Source organism: Tupaia chinensis, unplaced genomic scaffold (genome assembly GCF_000334495.1).
Source record: "Tupaia chinensis unplaced genomic scaffold, TupChi_1.0 Scaffold000270_2, whole genome shotgun sequence".
NCBI lineage: Eukaryota > Metazoa > Chordata > Mammalia > Scandentia > Tupaiidae > Tupaia > Tupaia belangeri.
Genome location: NW_006159751.1, coordinates 2,925,359 through 2,942,284, shown reverse-complemented (window position 1 = coordinate 2,942,284; position 16,926 = coordinate 2,925,359). Strand labels below are relative to the sequence as shown.

At 40.1% G+C, this 16,926-nt stretch overlaps 1 protein-coding gene and 1 pseudogene across 3 annotated transcripts in view; both read left to right on the top strand.

The window, feature by feature from the left end:
* The window catches only part of LOC102484037 (monocarboxylate transporter 1), a 54,834-nt gene that overhangs the window by 21,445 nt on the left and 16,463 nt on the right, over window positions 1-16,926 (top strand). For all 3 annotated transcript variants that reach the window (XM_014588237.2, XM_006149610.3, XM_027772310.1), the window contains one exon: window positions 8,833-9,093. In XM_014588237.2, coding sequence (XP_014443723.1) covers window positions 8,877-9,093 — 217 coding nt within the window. In that variant the 5' untranslated portion in view covers window positions 8,833-8,876. The remainder of the gene's footprint in view (window positions 1-8,832; window positions 9,094-16,926) is intronic.
* LOC114007984 (coiled-coil domain-containing protein 58 pseudogene) lies at window positions 10,448-12,227 on the top strand (annotated as a pseudogene).

Here is a 16,926-nt window from a genome sequence, read left to right as displayed (position 1 = left end):
GATGAGGGGATATTAATGCTGGAGAACCCCCCCCCCTTGTTTTACCCTTCCTTTCATCTTATTTTAGGTAGTAAAAGGGTCCCAAAATATAATAATCACCCTCCATTGATCACATATCCTTTAACACATGGCATGTTTACTTGAAACAGTAAAGCTTTTCTAGATCACTGTAGAAATGAGGACAGTTACAAATGTTAGGTTTCATCTGTTTCATGGTACACTGGGCTCCTGACAAATATGAATTGTGATCTTTCTTAATGGAAAAAACTTTAAACAAATTCCTGGTTTGGTATGGAGAATATTCTCTAAGAATATGCCTGGTATTTAGGACTACAAGAAAAATTTAAGGACTATAGGAGGTAGACTTAATAAACCAAAGAACTCTTAAACAAAAGCAAAATATTATTCTATAATGAAGTTACTGTATGTTCTTTTAAAGTTCATTTCTTTCAGAGAGAGGGTGACAGGGAAAGATAAGCTTCCTCAATGGGGTCTCAGGCCACAGTCCTCTCCTTCAACCCTATCCTTCCCGACCAGACAGGCTCATGGGCATGCATGCCTAGCATGTACAGATCTACCATTAACAAGTGCATAGTGAGATATATATCCATGATTTTTTTTTTTTGGAGAGATTTTCACCATAGGGCGCGTGCGCTCGCCAGACAGAGAGAGACATTAGAGACAGAAAGCGAGAAATCACCCCCCAGGGGGGCTGGTCACGCCGCAATCCCTTCTCCTCCATTCTCCTCTTGGGATCTTGGGCACGTACGCATACGCGCCCGGCGTGAGTTTTAAGCCACCGGGTCCGGGACGCAAACCGCGGTCGACTACGTGGGAATCCAGCGACATAGCCATTACGCTAACTGCTGGTTCCCTATATCCATGATTTTTATCAAAGTATAATACATATAGTTTAAATAGAAATAAAATTATTTATACTTAAAATTAATAGTTCCTTTCCTGTATGCATATGTATCAACTTTTTTCTATAATTACTATGTCCCTGTCTTACATAAGAATTTACTACAGTGCTTTAAAAAGTCGCCCCACACCCAGAGATTTTGATTCAATTAAACGTACCAAGATGATGTGCATTCTGAATAAACCAATAATCACCGACATCATTTTTGTTATCAGATAATTGTTTAAAACAACAGTCATTTCAAAATGTGGTTGTGGATCCCTCAAGGGTCTCAAGACTCTCTTAGGGTTAAGGCCCTTAGATTCTACCGGTAATTAACTTATTTTTAAGAAACCATCACTAGGGACCAACAGATCACATAATGGTTACGTTGCTGGACTCCCACATAGTCAACCATGGTTTGGTTGACCCAGCGGCCTAAATCTCATACCTGGCATGTATGCATGCATGCCCAAAATCCTGAGAGGAGAATAGAGGAGAAGAGATTGCAGTGTAGCCATCCATTCCCTCCCAGGGCAAGGGGCGGGGGCTGATTTCTTGCCTTCTCTCTCTGTCTCTTGGGCAAGGGCACACACCCTATAGCAGAAAAATCTCTCCTACATATTCCCATCAACAGTGTATAAGAATTCCCTCTTCTCTAGGACTTCACCAACACTTTTAGAGATCAGCTGTCTTAAAAAAAGAAATACAGTCTTTATTGTTAGGATAGTCTGACCATAAAAACTAGAAGTTATTAACTAAAATATTGATATTTTTAGGGATTATAAATAATGGGTTAAAAACAAGATATAGGACCAGCTGTTGCCATGATTGTTAAGGCAGCTGGATCCCTCATGGCAAACCACACAGTTTGAGTCCCAGACTAGTGGCTTAAAAAAAATGCCAGGCATGTGTGTACATGCCCAAAATCCCAAGAGAAGAAAGGAGGAGAAAGGATTGGCATATGGCCATTCCCCTCCAGTGGGAGGAGGGGTGCTTTCTATTTTTTTCTCTGTGTGGAGAGCACACATGCCCTAGCCAAAAAACAAAAACAAACAAAAAAAATCAATTTTTATGTGTTCTGAAAGATAGGCCTAAAATTCTTTAGCACATTGCTGATTTCTCTTAAAAGCACAATGTATTCCATTTCTTGTCATATGGGTGGGATTTCCTCTGAATGAAAGGAGAGGTACATGGACAGTTCAAGGTTCACAAAGACAGTTCTAGATTTTTTTTATTTATTTCTTTCACTGGTGTTTTATGTTCGATTTTTTTTTTTTAATTGGCTTCTTTGCATTCAGTTTCAAAGTGGAAAACAAGGAAAGAGAAGGTAAGGTTGCCTGGACCTGTAATCTCAGAAATTAATGTGGGGCAGGTGGTTCTGTGAGCCATGCAGCTGGATTAGGGCCGATTATAAAGAGCAAGGGGTTAGCTACTTCAGCAGCAGTGGCTTCAGTACAACAGCCTTGCTGGATCTGAATGTTTCCATGTGAATTTGAAACCTAAAACTAGTTTATACTTAGTAACAAATTCTTTTTAGATTATTGATTTTGGATACTTTGTTTCTCACTTAACTGAACAAACTGTCATTGTCATTTTAGGAAATGACAGTGACTTTGTTTTTAATATTGAGGAAAATAGAGAGAATAGCATGAAGACTATTTCTGAGAGCTTTTATAGCTCTTTTCTAGAGTGGGGCTGAATCATGGAAGGTATGGAACACAATTCTGGCTTTCCAGATTAGTTTACTAGCACAATTCCTGAGAGTTATGCAAAAGGAGGAAAAATCAGAAAATCTACTGTGATTCTTGTCACCACTGTCATTTCAAGGAAAGTTACGGTTATCGTTTCCTATTGTCTTTTTTTTAAAAAAAGAATTATTTTATTTAACTTTATTTATTGTTATTATTTTTTAATATTACCAGAGAGAGAAAGAAAGTGAGAAAGCAAGCCTCCAGGTCTTGGACTCAAGCCATGTGGGAGTCCAGCATCCTTAACCACCACCCACCTGCCTGCGCCCCTATTGCCTTTTATAGGGCAAATTGGTAAACTCATCATCATCCTATCACTTTTTTTTTAACCTCCTTTTTTACCTTTAGGCAGTAATAGCTAAACTTATAGGAAAGTTACTGAGGGCATTTTCAGGATTACAATCTTAGACTTGATTTCCATTTAGCCTCCATTTCCACATACAAAGAATGGACATGCTCCCTTTCTCAGCCAGGCTCTGAGTACTGTGTGAGGGGCTGCCCTCATTATGTACTTTCTGAATGAGCCCTTTGTTTATAGCTGAGATTCTTCAGTTTAAAAGGAACTAATATGCTTAGTGATTTGACTGACATTTTTTTCTATTATGTATCATCAGAATGTTTGCACAGTCATTTGTCAGATGGTGGCAGAATTATGTTGAATCTAGGTTTTTTTAGCATTCTTTTTTTAAAAAGATTATTTTGGATACTCTTACACTTTTTTCAAGAGTCTTTTTAAATCTTCCTGAAGTTTTAAATCTAATTGTGATACTATGGAAAACACATTAACTTGATGGGGCAAGTCTTAGTGACTAAAAATTGTAATTGGGATAAATTGGGACAAATCATAGCTGGCAGCTAAGCTCAAAGTTAATCACGTCCAACACGTATTAGCTGCTCCAGTCAGAGCTTGGTGTGTTAAATGGCTCTGCTCTCTGTGTGTGGGTGTCATTCTCTGTGTGTAAATATTCCGAGATGGATTAATCTTTTTAGTGTTTTTTTAATTGAAAGATTTCGAGTGTTCTTTTTTTTTTTTTTTTTCCCAGACTTAGATGAAGGAAAAACATAAAATTAATGACTGGAGCAGTTCTGTGTAACACGGTCTTAAAATCCAGGCTAGCAAAACTGAGCTGTTAGCCTTTTATTTTTAATGCTGGGTTTTTTCCCCTTTTTTCTAACGATACAAAGTGTATACACGCAAGAGAGAGAAAGCACCCTCAGTAAAGTCTCATCATGCTGTAGTCCCCTTGCCCAGCCTCCTGGGCACTCAGGCGCAGGCCCGGCTTGTTTTTCAGGCCAACTCTAGAGCACTGACCTTACTGCTGTGCCATGGCAGCTGGCCTTAGATATTTATTATAGTCATCCAGTCAAAATTTTAGGAAACCTTAACTTGTATATATTTTTGTCCTGCTTGAATCATCGGTGTGTCACATGCCCTATGATAAAGATCTTAAATCTCAAATTGGATTACATTTTTAAGAAAATTATTCTTCAGATTCTTAAGAGTCAGATGTAGTCTTAATCATCCTTGCTGAAAATGGATAAGAACGAGGTCTTTTGCTTCTTTTCCAGTTTACTTTATTGAAAACCCTTCCCCCTACAACAGAAAAAAGGTATTTCTCTCGCTCTTCCCACTTCTTACTGTGGTTCAATAAAAATTTCTGGGGACCCAAAGGAAGGGTAGATTCCAGAATGCATAACCTTAGTAAGAATTTCATGACAGCTATCCAAAGAAGGTTAGGTCAGAAATACTGGAACACTGGGAGGCTGAGGCAGAAGCACCATGGGGTAAGATTCTCTCAGAGGTGCCTATCTGTTTCTTTCTTGTAAGAAGTAACTTTAAAAAAAGTTTTGCTGTAGAGCACATGTACTCACTGGAGGGAGACAAGAAGGAAAGTGAGAAAGCATCCCCCAGGGAAGATGACTCTGCTATAGTCCCTTTTTCTCCAATATCCTCTTGGGTTTTTGTGCACACATGCACACATGCCTGGCTTGTTCTCAAGTCACCAATCTGGGACTCGAACCATGTAGTCAGCTATGTGGGATCCAGCCACCTCACCTACCGGGTCACCACACCACTGGCTGGCCCAAGAAAATAAATAGCTTTGGAAAACCAATGTGTGAGCCAGCCCTGGTTAAGGGAACCAGATTCCACATGGGTTAGCATGGTTTGAATTCCAGCCACAGCAACTTGAAAAACACGCTAGGAATATTTAAAACAGAGGAAGAGGGATGGTGTTAGATCACAGCACCCTCTTGGAGGGTACTTGTATGTACTCTTTCTCTGGCAAATGCTCATGCCCTCTGATAGTCAAAAAAAAAACAACTGTGATTTTGTTCAACAAACTTCTTTTACTTGATTTGCTTGAAGACAAGGACTAGTCAGTCAGGTTATATGGTGGGTACTTTCCATAGATTGAATTGGCTAAATTCAATTTGGCTAATGGAGCCAGAAAAAAACATCTGGAGTGAAGTATAGAATAGCCAAAGGATGGAAAATAGGAAATTCAGGGGCCAGTCAATGGTATGGTGGTTAGGGTGGCTGGATCCCATATGGCTTACTGTGTGGGTTAAAGTCCTGAACCTGGTCGTTTGAAAGACACAACAGTCGCGGGGCCAGCAGGTGGCGTGGGAGTTAAGAATGCTGGACTACCACATGGCTGACTGTGGTTTAAGTCCCGGATCTAGCAACTTGCCTTCTCACTTTCTCTCTGTCCCTCTCTGGTCAAATTTAAAAATAGATAAATAAATAAATGGATAAATAAAATTAAGTGAAATAATTCTTTAAAAAAGAGAAGAAACACGACAGTCATGTGTGTGTCCCCAGTATCTTAAGAGAATGGAGTAGAAGGGATTGCTGCACGGCTGTCCCCCTTGGGGGTTTGCTATCTCACTTTCCCTTTCTCTCTGTCTCTTGGGTGAACACAAGTACCCTTTAGCAAAAAAAAAAAAAAAAAACTAAAAAAAGGAAAAGAAGAAAATCAGAAGGGAGAGTAGATATTGTAGAAGGATCCAAAGAAGATCTAATTGTTGGAGTCTCAGAGGGGTAGAAAGAGACAATAGGGAAGAAGCAACTTTTGAAGATACAGTAGGGGAGAATTTTTTTTAAAAGTTATTTATTATTATCATAGTCTTGTTTATATTACATTGAATCAAATATAACTTTACAGTGTATTACATTTCTTTTTCCCTATCATCATCATCCAATAACTTTTCATTATTTTTTCCAGATTATTATTATTATTCCCGTTTTTTTAAAACATTCCATCGCTATTTATCATTTTGCTTGTAAAAAGACTTTGCCCAACATGAAATACTTCTCAGACCAGAGTAGGGGAGAATTTTTCAAAATCGATGAGAAATCTGTTTTGTCAGCATGATTATCTGTTAGTTGTGTAAACTATATCTTCTGTGGTTGCTTTTTTTTTCTTTTTTCTTTTTTTGGGAAGGTTTTTGCTATAGGGCACATGTGTTTGTCAGAAAGACAGAGAGACAGAGAGACAGAAAGCGAGAAATCACCCCCCCAGGGGGGATGGCCACGCCGCAATACCTTCTCCTCCATTCTCCTCTCGGGATCTTGGGCACACCCGCACACGCGCCCAGCATGAGTTTAAGCCACTGGGTCTGGGACTTGAACCACGGTTGACTACGTAGGAGTCCAGCAACATAGAAATTACGCTAACCGCTGGTCCCTTGTGGCTGCTTTTAAAGGTGTGTTTTTTTCCCCCCCTTTGTTTCATCAAACTAAGAAATCATGTTTTCTTTTGCTGGACATTAGTCTTTTGGGATAGTATCTTTTATCCTAGTATGTTTAATGCCTTCATGACTTTGATCATTTAAATATTCATATTCTAGAATCTGTGGTTCTTGAGTGTCTAATCCCACTGTTAGATTGGCTTTACTTGTATTCATGGTTAATTGACTCGATGTATTCTGAATTTTAGATTGTGAGCTTGTTTGACAGGTCTTTGTCTGTGAGAAATCTTTGCTAGCAAAGTCAAACATAGTACATCTCTGGAAGAACAACAGAGTTTTCCCACTGACAATGCCCCGCCAAGCTTCAGTTCACTCCAGGCCTGTAGTTGTGAATTTTCAGAAAAGTCTTCCATCTTCTTCATCCTTTTCTTTGTCCTCTTTCTGCCTTTTCCCCTGTCTTTTAACCATCCACATATCCAAGACAGTAATTTGCATTCCTTGTGCCTCTGTTGTCTCCTTGGTGGCACAGAACAGATTGTATCTCCTTTGTTGCAGTTCTTGAAATTATTCTTTTCTATTGGCATTATTTATTTATTTATTTATTTATTTATTTTTAAGAGGTTTTTGCTATAGGGCGCGTGCATTTGCCAGAAATACAGAGACAGAAAGAGAGAAATCCCCCCCACCAGGAAGATGGCCATGCCATACTCCCTTCTCCATTCTCCTCTTGGGATCTTGGACACGCACGCATACATGCCCAGCATGAGTATAAGCCACAGATCCGGAACTCGAATTATGGTTGACTACAGGGGAGTCCAGTGACATAGCCATTACGCCAACTGCTGGTCCCTCTATTGGCTTTATTGAAGTATAATTTACGTACAGTAAAATTCACCAGTTTTTTGTTTGTTGGTTTTGTTTGTTTGTTTTTTAAGAGGTTTTTGCTATAGGGTGCTTGCGCTCGCCAGAAAGAGAGGCAGAAAACGAGAAATCACCCCCTGGGAGGGATGGCCATGCCGCAATCCCTTCTCCTCCATTCTCCTCTCAGGATCTTGGGCACGCATGCACACGCACCCAGTTCAAGCCACCGGGTCCGAGACTCAAACCGCAGTCGACTACAGGGGAGTTCAGTGGCATAGCCATTATGCTAACTGCCGGTCCCTCACCAGTTTTTTTAATTGTCAAAGGGTGTGTGTGTTTGCCAGAGAGACAGATAAAGAGGGTGAAAGCTCCCCTCATGGGGCATGGTCATGTCATAATTCTTTCTCTTCCCATTTTCCCATCCATTGATATTTGGGACATGCACATATGAAGCTATTTCTTCCTACTCCTGCAACATCCAGTGTTGTATTGTATTCAAAGTGTTGTATTTGAAATGTTCAGATCATTTGGAAGAAGCAGTATTTAGGAGTTAGCTCCTAACAATAGCAATTGTTATGAAGCTAAGATGTGTGTCTCAGACTACAGAACATAGTAGTCAAGAGTGAACTTGTCATCTCTAACCTGTGTTTATTGCTGGAATATAGTATGAGTGGAGGTAATCTGAAATGGACACGCAAATATACAAGACAAGTTATGACACAGGGTGGAAGTTGGCTTAAATAAAACATTGCTGACTACATGATTCAAGTTCCAGACCCAGCAATTTGAGAAACATGCTAAGCATGAGTGCCTATATGCCCAAAATCCTGAAAGGGAGAAATGGAGATGAGGTCATGTGTGACCATTCCAGGGTACTTTTTGACTTTTCCTTTGATCTTTCCCTGGAGTGCACATGCTGTCTGGCAAAAAAAAACTGCCAGGTGCCTGGTGTTTGAGGCAGCTAGATTTCATGTGATCAGCTGCCCAGTTCAACACCCAGACCTGGCATCTTGAGAAACACAATGGGCACATGTGCATGCTTGCCCAAAATTCCAACAGGAGGAAGAAAAGATTGCGGTGTGTGACCACCCCTCACGGGGGGCGGGGGTCTCATTTTTCCTTTCTGCCTCTCTAGCGCAGGCACATACCCTCTGGAAAATTCAAAAGCAAACAATCAAAAAACCTCTTACATCACTTAGAAAGTTTTAGGAACTCTGTTCAAAAACCAAATATTACTTAAAAGATGGCTGGACCATGGCACAGTGGTGTATGTGACACTATAAGGCTAACCCACGTGGGAGGGTCTCAGGTTCATGTCTGGGAACCTCCCTGAGTGGCCTAGGTGTGCATGTGCCTTTGGTTTGGGGCAAGGTACGGGTGGATCGTAGAATCAGAGACCTATTGGGCAGTGCTGTCTTTCTTTTATGGAAGAAATGGGAAAACTTTACAAAAAAAGTATTTAAAAGATGCTCCCTTCACTCTTATCCCTCCGAAAATGGGAAGGGATTTAGGAACTCTGTGCCAAGAACTGGGGACAAAGACCAAAAAACATTTACTTTACTACACAAAGCGCTTTTACAGAGGTGCTTTATTGTTGACGTACTGTTTTGACTTTATATCTTTCAGATATTTGGATTTGAGCTGAATATTGGAATTCATCTACACATAAAATGCCACCAGCAGTTGGAGGTCCAGTAGGATATACCCCCCCAGATGGAGGCTGGGGGTGGGCAGTAGTAGTTGGAGCTTTCATTTCCATCGGCTTTTCATATGCCTTTGCCAAATCCATTACTGTGTTCTTCAAAGAAATTGAAGGTATATTCAATGCCAGCACTAGCGAAGTGTCGTGGATTTCCTCCATCATGTTAGCGGTCATGTATGGTGGAGGTAAGTACCCCCAGAGACGACCTCTTTACATTTCATTAAGTGGCTAGAGTTTCTTTATTAAGTTTTCAGAAAATGTTTTATTCAGTTAGATGCTTTGAAATATTATTTCTTAAAGGTTTGTGTTTCGAATCACATTGTTCATTTGTGATAGCAACAGCAACTCTTACCTTATTTGTTCGACTGTAGTATTCTGAAGCAAAAATGAGATTGTGAGGAGCACTCATTTCTTCCAGCTCAAGTAATTTTGAGCTTAAAAACTAATGAAAATGATGTGTGCACAACTGGTTTTCTTGTTACTCTCTGCTAGACTCTGAAAATGTAAATAAATAATTAATTTTTGAAAATTGATGTTGGAAGAATTCAAATAAATCAGGCAGACCCGAATAGCATAGTTCACAAAGTTTTGGGCCAACTATTTTCATGGTGTTAGAATTAAAGAACTAAGTTAAGCCTCCCCTTATTCCTTGTATGTTGAGTCCCAAAAGCATTTCAGCTGAACTGTAAATTTGAGTTTTATCATTTCTTTCCCTCTGTTTTCTTTCCTTTTTGGCATACTATGAAGGAAGTTGCTTACTTAACATCATTTAAATTACGACTTGTTTTAATACCACAATTACCACAATTTAGCACTTAAAAGTTAAACCTACATACTTAAAATACAATGTATTTCCTGAGATTGAGTGTCTTGCACTGCTTATTTAACCAAACTTTCACTTCTGTTAATCTTGTTTGGGGAGGCAATTTAATGCCTCAGATTATTCTCACATGTGGCTTCTTAATAGCCAATGTGAGGATTCTACATTGCAACCGTAAATAGCTGAGCCTTACTTAGGCTGCAGAGTTGGAATATTGGCATATTTAACCAATACCTCTTTAGCCCTATGAATATATTCAGCACTGGACTATGTATTGTGAGTGATGAGAGCACCAATACTGATTCCTTCCTTTGAGAAGTTTATAATATTTTTGAGACAATAGTAGTGTAAGCTTGTAAAACAGGAGTAAGTAGTTCATCATAATCACATAATTAAATTGCACAGAAGATACAGTTAACTGGTTATCTTGGGGAGAGAAACTGGATGACTGGAAATAGGGAGGGGAAGACTTATTTTTTCCACTGAGTATCATTTTGTGCCTTTTACTTTTGAATTTACATCTGTTTTGTCTATTAAATTTTTTTCTTTCCCCATAGGACATATGCGCTTGCTGGAGAGAGGCAGAGTGAGAGGAAAAGTGAGAATTCACCCCTGAGGGTGGATGACCATGCCAAAATCCCTTTTCTGTTCTCCTCTCTGGATTTTGGATAGGCACACACACGCCCAGAATTTTTTTTTAAGCCACCAGGTCCAGGACTTGAACTGCTGATTCAGCCATGTGGGATACAACACCTTAACCACCATGCCAAATTAAATATATTTGTGAGGAACCCAAGTGCTAAGCTGCAGTACTTATTTTTTAAAAAGTTCAAAGATACTGAAAAGTACATTAGACATTATCTGGCTTCTGAGAGCCAATAATTTGCAGGCTTTGAACTCCAATTTGCCAGGATTTCTGATCATGTTTTGATTACGATGACTTAAAGAAATTGGTATAAGTATTATCCAGAGGTACTCTGGGTGTTCAGTATATCTTAAGCTGACTACAAACCAGAGGCTTACATGTCATTATTCTGAGCTGCCAAAGAGCTTGAGAGCCACTTGCATTTTGCATCAAGTAAATGATGTCAGTTGTGCTAATTGCACATGACACTTTATTTGGGGAAACAGTTCCTTCTTTGTCCTTACCCAGTTAGTGAGATAACTGGCACATTTCTGAGTTCGTGTTATAGTACGCCTATAAACTATTTTCTTCTCTATTTTTAATTATAGCTAATTAAGGCCATCCTTCCTGAAATAGTCTAAAGGACAAATTGCCTGTCATGAATCTTGTAGCAGATTTTTTTACCAAACAGGTTATTTTATTTTGATTGGCTTCTGAGTACTCTTTCTCTTGAGAAATGGGGCCAGCAGATGGCGGAGCAGTCATGTCACTGGACTCCCACATGATTAAATGCAGTTTGAATCCTGAACCTGGTGGCTTGAAACTCACACCAGGTGGTCCAGTATGGCAGCACCCAGTGGCAATGTGAACTGCGAAGAGTTCGCCGAGTTCCAGGAATTACTCAATGTGATGAGGACAGTTGATGACAAAATAGTACATGAATTAAACACTACTGTTCCAGCAACTTCGTTTGCAGGGAAAATTGGTGCCAGCCAAACCTGTACACAACTTTATGAGTCTTTGATGGCAGCTCATGCCAGTAGGGACAGAATCATAAAAACTGTATAGTCCAGACCTCAGGAGTAGTAAAAAGCCTCCAAGAAGAGAGAGAAAAGAATTTGGATGATTCAGCATTAGTAAAGCAACTTGGAAAAGAGCAGACAAGGTTGAAATGGATGTAATCAGAACTGAATGTTGGAGAAGTGCTAAATGACAGAAGCTGGAAGGTATTTAATGAATACTTCTGAATTCACTTTAAGCCTCCAAAGAATGAATAAAAAAAGAAAGAAACTTTTTTTTAAAGGACCTGGTCATCTTATAAAAGCTAAGCATGACAGATATCAACAGGTGGTCTTCCTAGGATTACTGAGCCAACAGTCCAAGACTTTTTGTTAATTTCAGCCCCACTTAGCCAAGACCTTAAATAAGAATAATTCTGATAATTATGGAGAAATAAATTGCCACTTTATATTGATTCTGTTAAAAAAAAAAGTTTTGTAACTATTAAAATAATTTTCTGAAAAAAAGTATAAAAAGAAACTCTTACCAGGTGCGTGTGTGTGCATGGCCAAGATCCCAGTCATACCTTTGGGGCAGTGATTGATCACTTTCCCTCTCACTGTCTCTCTCTCTCTCCAGTGAATGCACGTGCCCTAAGACAAAAACCTCTAAAGAAAAAAATATATCACTTTCACAACTGTCATAATGCTTTTACTTATGCACTTAGACCACATTCCGAACACTAATATATTTCAAGTTTTGAATGATTTCTCTTTTAGTCCTTTGGGTCATAGATAATAAGTACGGATGGTTGTTAGAGTGCAAGTAAGTATATTTTTCAGAAAGCAGGTTTTTTTGTGTGTTTTATTTTATTTTTTTTTAAAAAAAGAATTATTTAGGGGACCAGCAAGTGGTGTGGTTGGTTAAGGCGCTGGACACTTCCACATGGCCGATCACAGTTCAAGTCCCGGATCTGTTGATGTGCTTTTTCACTTGCCCTCTCTCTCTCTTTCTCTGTAGCCAAATGAAAATGAATTAATAAATGAAATTAAATAAATATTTTTATAAATATTATAATTACTTATTCAATTATAATATTTATAAATATAATAATTACTTATTCAATTTTATTTATTCATTCATTTATTTTCATTTGACCAGAGAAAGACAACACAGAGAGAAGGAAAGTGAGAAAGCAAGCCACCAGGTCTGGGACTCAAACCATGGTCAGCTATAGAGTATCCAGCATCTTAACTGCCATGCTACCTGCTGGCCTAGAAAAGAGGTGTTTTTTTGTTATTGTTGTTTGTTTTTTGGAGAGGTTTTTGCTATAGGGCACGTGCACTCGCCAGACAGAGAGAGACATAGAGACAGAAAGTGAGAAATCACCCCCCAGGGGGGATGGTCACACCGCAATCCCTTCTCCTCCATTCTCCTCTTGGGCTTCTGAGCACACATGCACATGTGCCCGGTGTGAGTTTAAGCCACCGGGTCCGGGACTCAAACCGCAGTCCACTATATGGGAATACAGCGACAATAGCCATTCTGCCAGCTGCTAGTCTCTCAAAAGGAGGTTTTATTTATTTATTTATTTATTTATTTATTTAGGAGAGGTTTTTCACTATAGGGCACGTGCACTCGCCAGACAGAGAGAGACATAGAGACAGAAAGTGAGAAATCACCCCCCAGGGGGGATGGTCACACCGCAATCCCTTCTCCTCCATTCTCTCGGGATCTTGGGCACGCACACACACACGCCCGACGTGAGTTTTAAGCCACCAGGTCCGGGACGCGAACCGCGGTCGACTATATGGGAGTCCAGTGACGTAGCCACTACGCTAACTGCTGGTTCCCATCAAAAGGAGGTTTTTTAAAGAATTAATTTCGGGACCAGCAGTTGGTGTAACGGCTATGTCACTGGACCCGCATATAGTCGACCACAGTTTGAGTCCAGGACCCGGTGGCTTAAACTCACACTGGGTGCATGTGTGTGTGCTTGCCCAGGATCCCAAGAAGAGAATGGAGGAGAAGGGATTGCGGCGTGGCCATTCCCCCTGGGGGGTGATTTGTTGCTTTCTGTCTTTCTGGTGAGCACATGCACCCTATAGCACCCTCTCCCCCCAAAAAAAGAATTATTTAATTTTACTTATTTTTATTCTTCAGTTTTGCTTATAGGATATGTGTACTCACCAGAGAGAGAAAGTGAGAAAGCAACCTTCCAGGTCTGGAACTTGAACCACAGTTGCCTATATAGAGTCCAGCACCTTAACCACCATATCACCTGCTGCTCCCTACTCCCTTTTAAAGGTTTTTGCCATAGGGCATGTGCACTTGCTGGAGAGAGACAGAGATACAGTGAGAGGGAAAATGAGACATCACCTTCCATGGGGATGGCCATGCCACAGTCCCTTCTCTTCCATTCTCCTCCTGGGATTTTGGGTATGCTGCTGGATTTTTGAGCTGCTGGGTCTTGGACTCAAATCATCATTGACCATGTGGGAGTCCAGTGCCTTCATCACTGGCCCCTTTTTCTTTTTTAAAACATGAAATTTTTTTTTTATATTTTCAGTCATCTTAACAGTCCTGATTTGGAAGTTCAAATACTACAAAATTTGTAGCCTTAACTTCTACCTCACAGAGTAAATAGTGTGGCAGTATTGATCTTTGTAGTTCTGACTGTACAAAATCTCATGACTAATTTATATGGAAATATCTCCAAAAATGCTTTCACTATTCAGTTCTTTCAATTTACACAAGCTGTAAACTCATTTTCACATTACCAGTGACCTAATATTTGCATGAAGTAGCTATGCTAACTGCTTAAAAAAATGCCTTAGACTAAGTAACTTACAAACGTTAGGCATTTATTGTCAGTAGTAGATGCTAGAAAGTTCAAAATCACAGCAGAATCTGTCTGCTGAGAGCCTGTTCCTCATTGATGGAACCTAGAAAGTTCCATCTAGGTATGTCATCACTTAGCATAATGGATGATAAGCTCCCATAGCCTCTTTTTTTTGGCTTTTTTTTTTTTAATTGCCAGAGGACATAAATGCTTCAGAGAGAGAGAGAAAGCACTCCCTAGTAGGGCATGGTAACTTCTCACCTTTTTCCATCCTTGCAGGATTTTAAGCATGTATGCACATGTACTTGACATTTTTTTTCAAGCCACCCAGACCAGGATTTTAACGGTGCAGTCAAACATGTGTAATCTTCTTCCCTTTACCCGGAGGCCCCTTATACCTCTTTTATGATGGGACTGATCCCAATAGCTTTGGTGATCCCATTACCTACTAATAATACTGCATTGTGGTTGGGTTTTGACATGAATTTTGGGAGAACACTAACATTTAGGTCATAGTAGTGACTTAGAGGGTAGCAATGAAAACTGCTTTTTACATATCCTGGGTTGAGGTCGAAGTCTCTCCCGTCAGCCAGTTCTTGACCCAGCCTGTTAGGGAGATTTGGTTCCCCAAAACACAGGGATAATCCAAAGCTTTTTTTACTTCCTGTATACTTATTATCTGCATATGAACATGCCTTAATGACATCTAGATTTATGAAGATGGAGAGAGCAGGAAGGTGCATGAAAGCAAAATAAGCATGCGTACTTGTGTCGTCATTACTGCTACCAGTGCTTATTGAGGCTCTACTAAACATACCCCATCTAATAGTTTATTTTTTTTAATAACAGCATGAATATGAACACATGAAAGAGAAAGCATCCCCACAGGGTCTTATCCCGCCATGATCCTTTTCCCTAGCCCTCCAGGTTCTCAGGATCTTGAGCGTCTGTGCACATACCTGCTATGTTTTCAGGCTGACCTGAGGAACTCAAGCCATCATACGGCTTCCAGCCTTACCCCAGGGTACTGCACTACTGCTATGTCACAGAGGCTAGCCTTTTTTTTTTTTTTTTTAATCTTTTTAACATCTCTAGAAGTTAGATGACCTCTAAGAAACAGTGAAGAATGTGAGGACTAGCATATGGTGTAATGGTTATATCACTGGACTCGCACGTTAGTCGACTGCAGTTTGAGTCCTAGACCCAGCAGCTTAAAACTCACACTAGGCACATGCGTGTGTGCCCAAAATCCCAAGAGAAGAATGAGGAGAGGGGATTGTGGAGTGGCCATCCTCCCTGGGGCTGATTTCTCACCTCTGTTTCTACTGCTAGAGCAAGTGCCCTATAACAAAAACCTCAATTTAAAAAAAATAAATAAATAAAAAACGTGCCCAAAGGGAAGAAAGGGGTAGAACCATAATTTGAGTTAGGATTTCCTGGGGCAAATCTTACAACTTTGGGACAAAATATGTAACTAGAAATTTCTGTATTTATGGAAATAGAACATGCCAGTATAGGATCATTAGTATATTATGAATATGTAAATACAGTATATGGTGTTAAAAATATATTTGCTACCTTTTAGAGGGCTAAGAAATAAACAGAATAAGGTCAGAATTTGCTGTTAATAGTAGAGAAATGTGATGGGTCTTTTGCAAGTTCCAGCATCAAATCTTTTCCTTCTATCCTTCTGTATTAATGCTCTATAGTGCAAATAATTAGATTGCGGTGGAATGCTAGGTAGGCATGATATTTTTCACTCCATTTTAATTTTCTGCCTGAATTAACTTTTATTTTAGTTCCATTTCTCTTCTTTGTTTAACATTTTCTTTTTTAAGGTTTTTGCCATAAGGAGTGTGTGATCACCAGAGTGGCAGAGACGGTAAGAGAGAAAGTGATTGGAGAGATCGCCATGCCACAGTCCCTTCTCCATTCTCCTCCTGGGATTTTTGGGCACGCACACACATATGCCTAGCATGATTTTCAAGCTGCCAAGTCGGGCTTGAACCACGGTCATCCATGTGGGAGTTCAACACCTTAGCCATCACGCCACCTGCTGGCCCAATTTAGCATTTTCAACTCAAAGTTTCTTCTCTTAAAATTGCCTACGAAATTGTTGTCTCCTTAAGTAGAGCAACTTCCTATTTAAGATATTCAATAATTGGGGGGCCAGCAGTTGGCGTAATGGTTATGTTGCTGGACCCCCATGTAGTCGAGTGCAGTTCGAGTCCTGGACCCGGTGACTTACACTCATGCCAGACATGTGTGCGTGCATGCCCCAGATCCATGGAGGAGAAGGTATTGCAACGTGGCCAGCCCCCAGGAGGGTGATTTCTTGCTTTCTCTCTCTTTGTCTTTCTCTGTCCTTCTGGCAAGCACACACGCCGTATAGCAAAAACATCTCAAAAAAATAAATAAATAAAAGATAGTCAATGATTGGGACCAGCAGATGGCATAATGGTTAAATTACTGGACTCCCACGTAGTCACCCACAGTTTGAGTCCCGAACCCGGTGGCTTAAAACTCCAGGCACACGTGCGTGTGTGCCCAAAATTCCAAGTAGAGAGTGGAGGAGAAGAGATTGCAGTGTGGCCATCTCCCCGTGGGGGGGGTGATTTCTTGCTTTCTGTCTCTTCTGTCTCTCTAATGAGCACACACGCCCCATAGCAAAAATTTCTCTCAAAAAAAAAGGTATTCAGTGATTTGTTCTGCCTCTCCACTCTTCTGGTCTC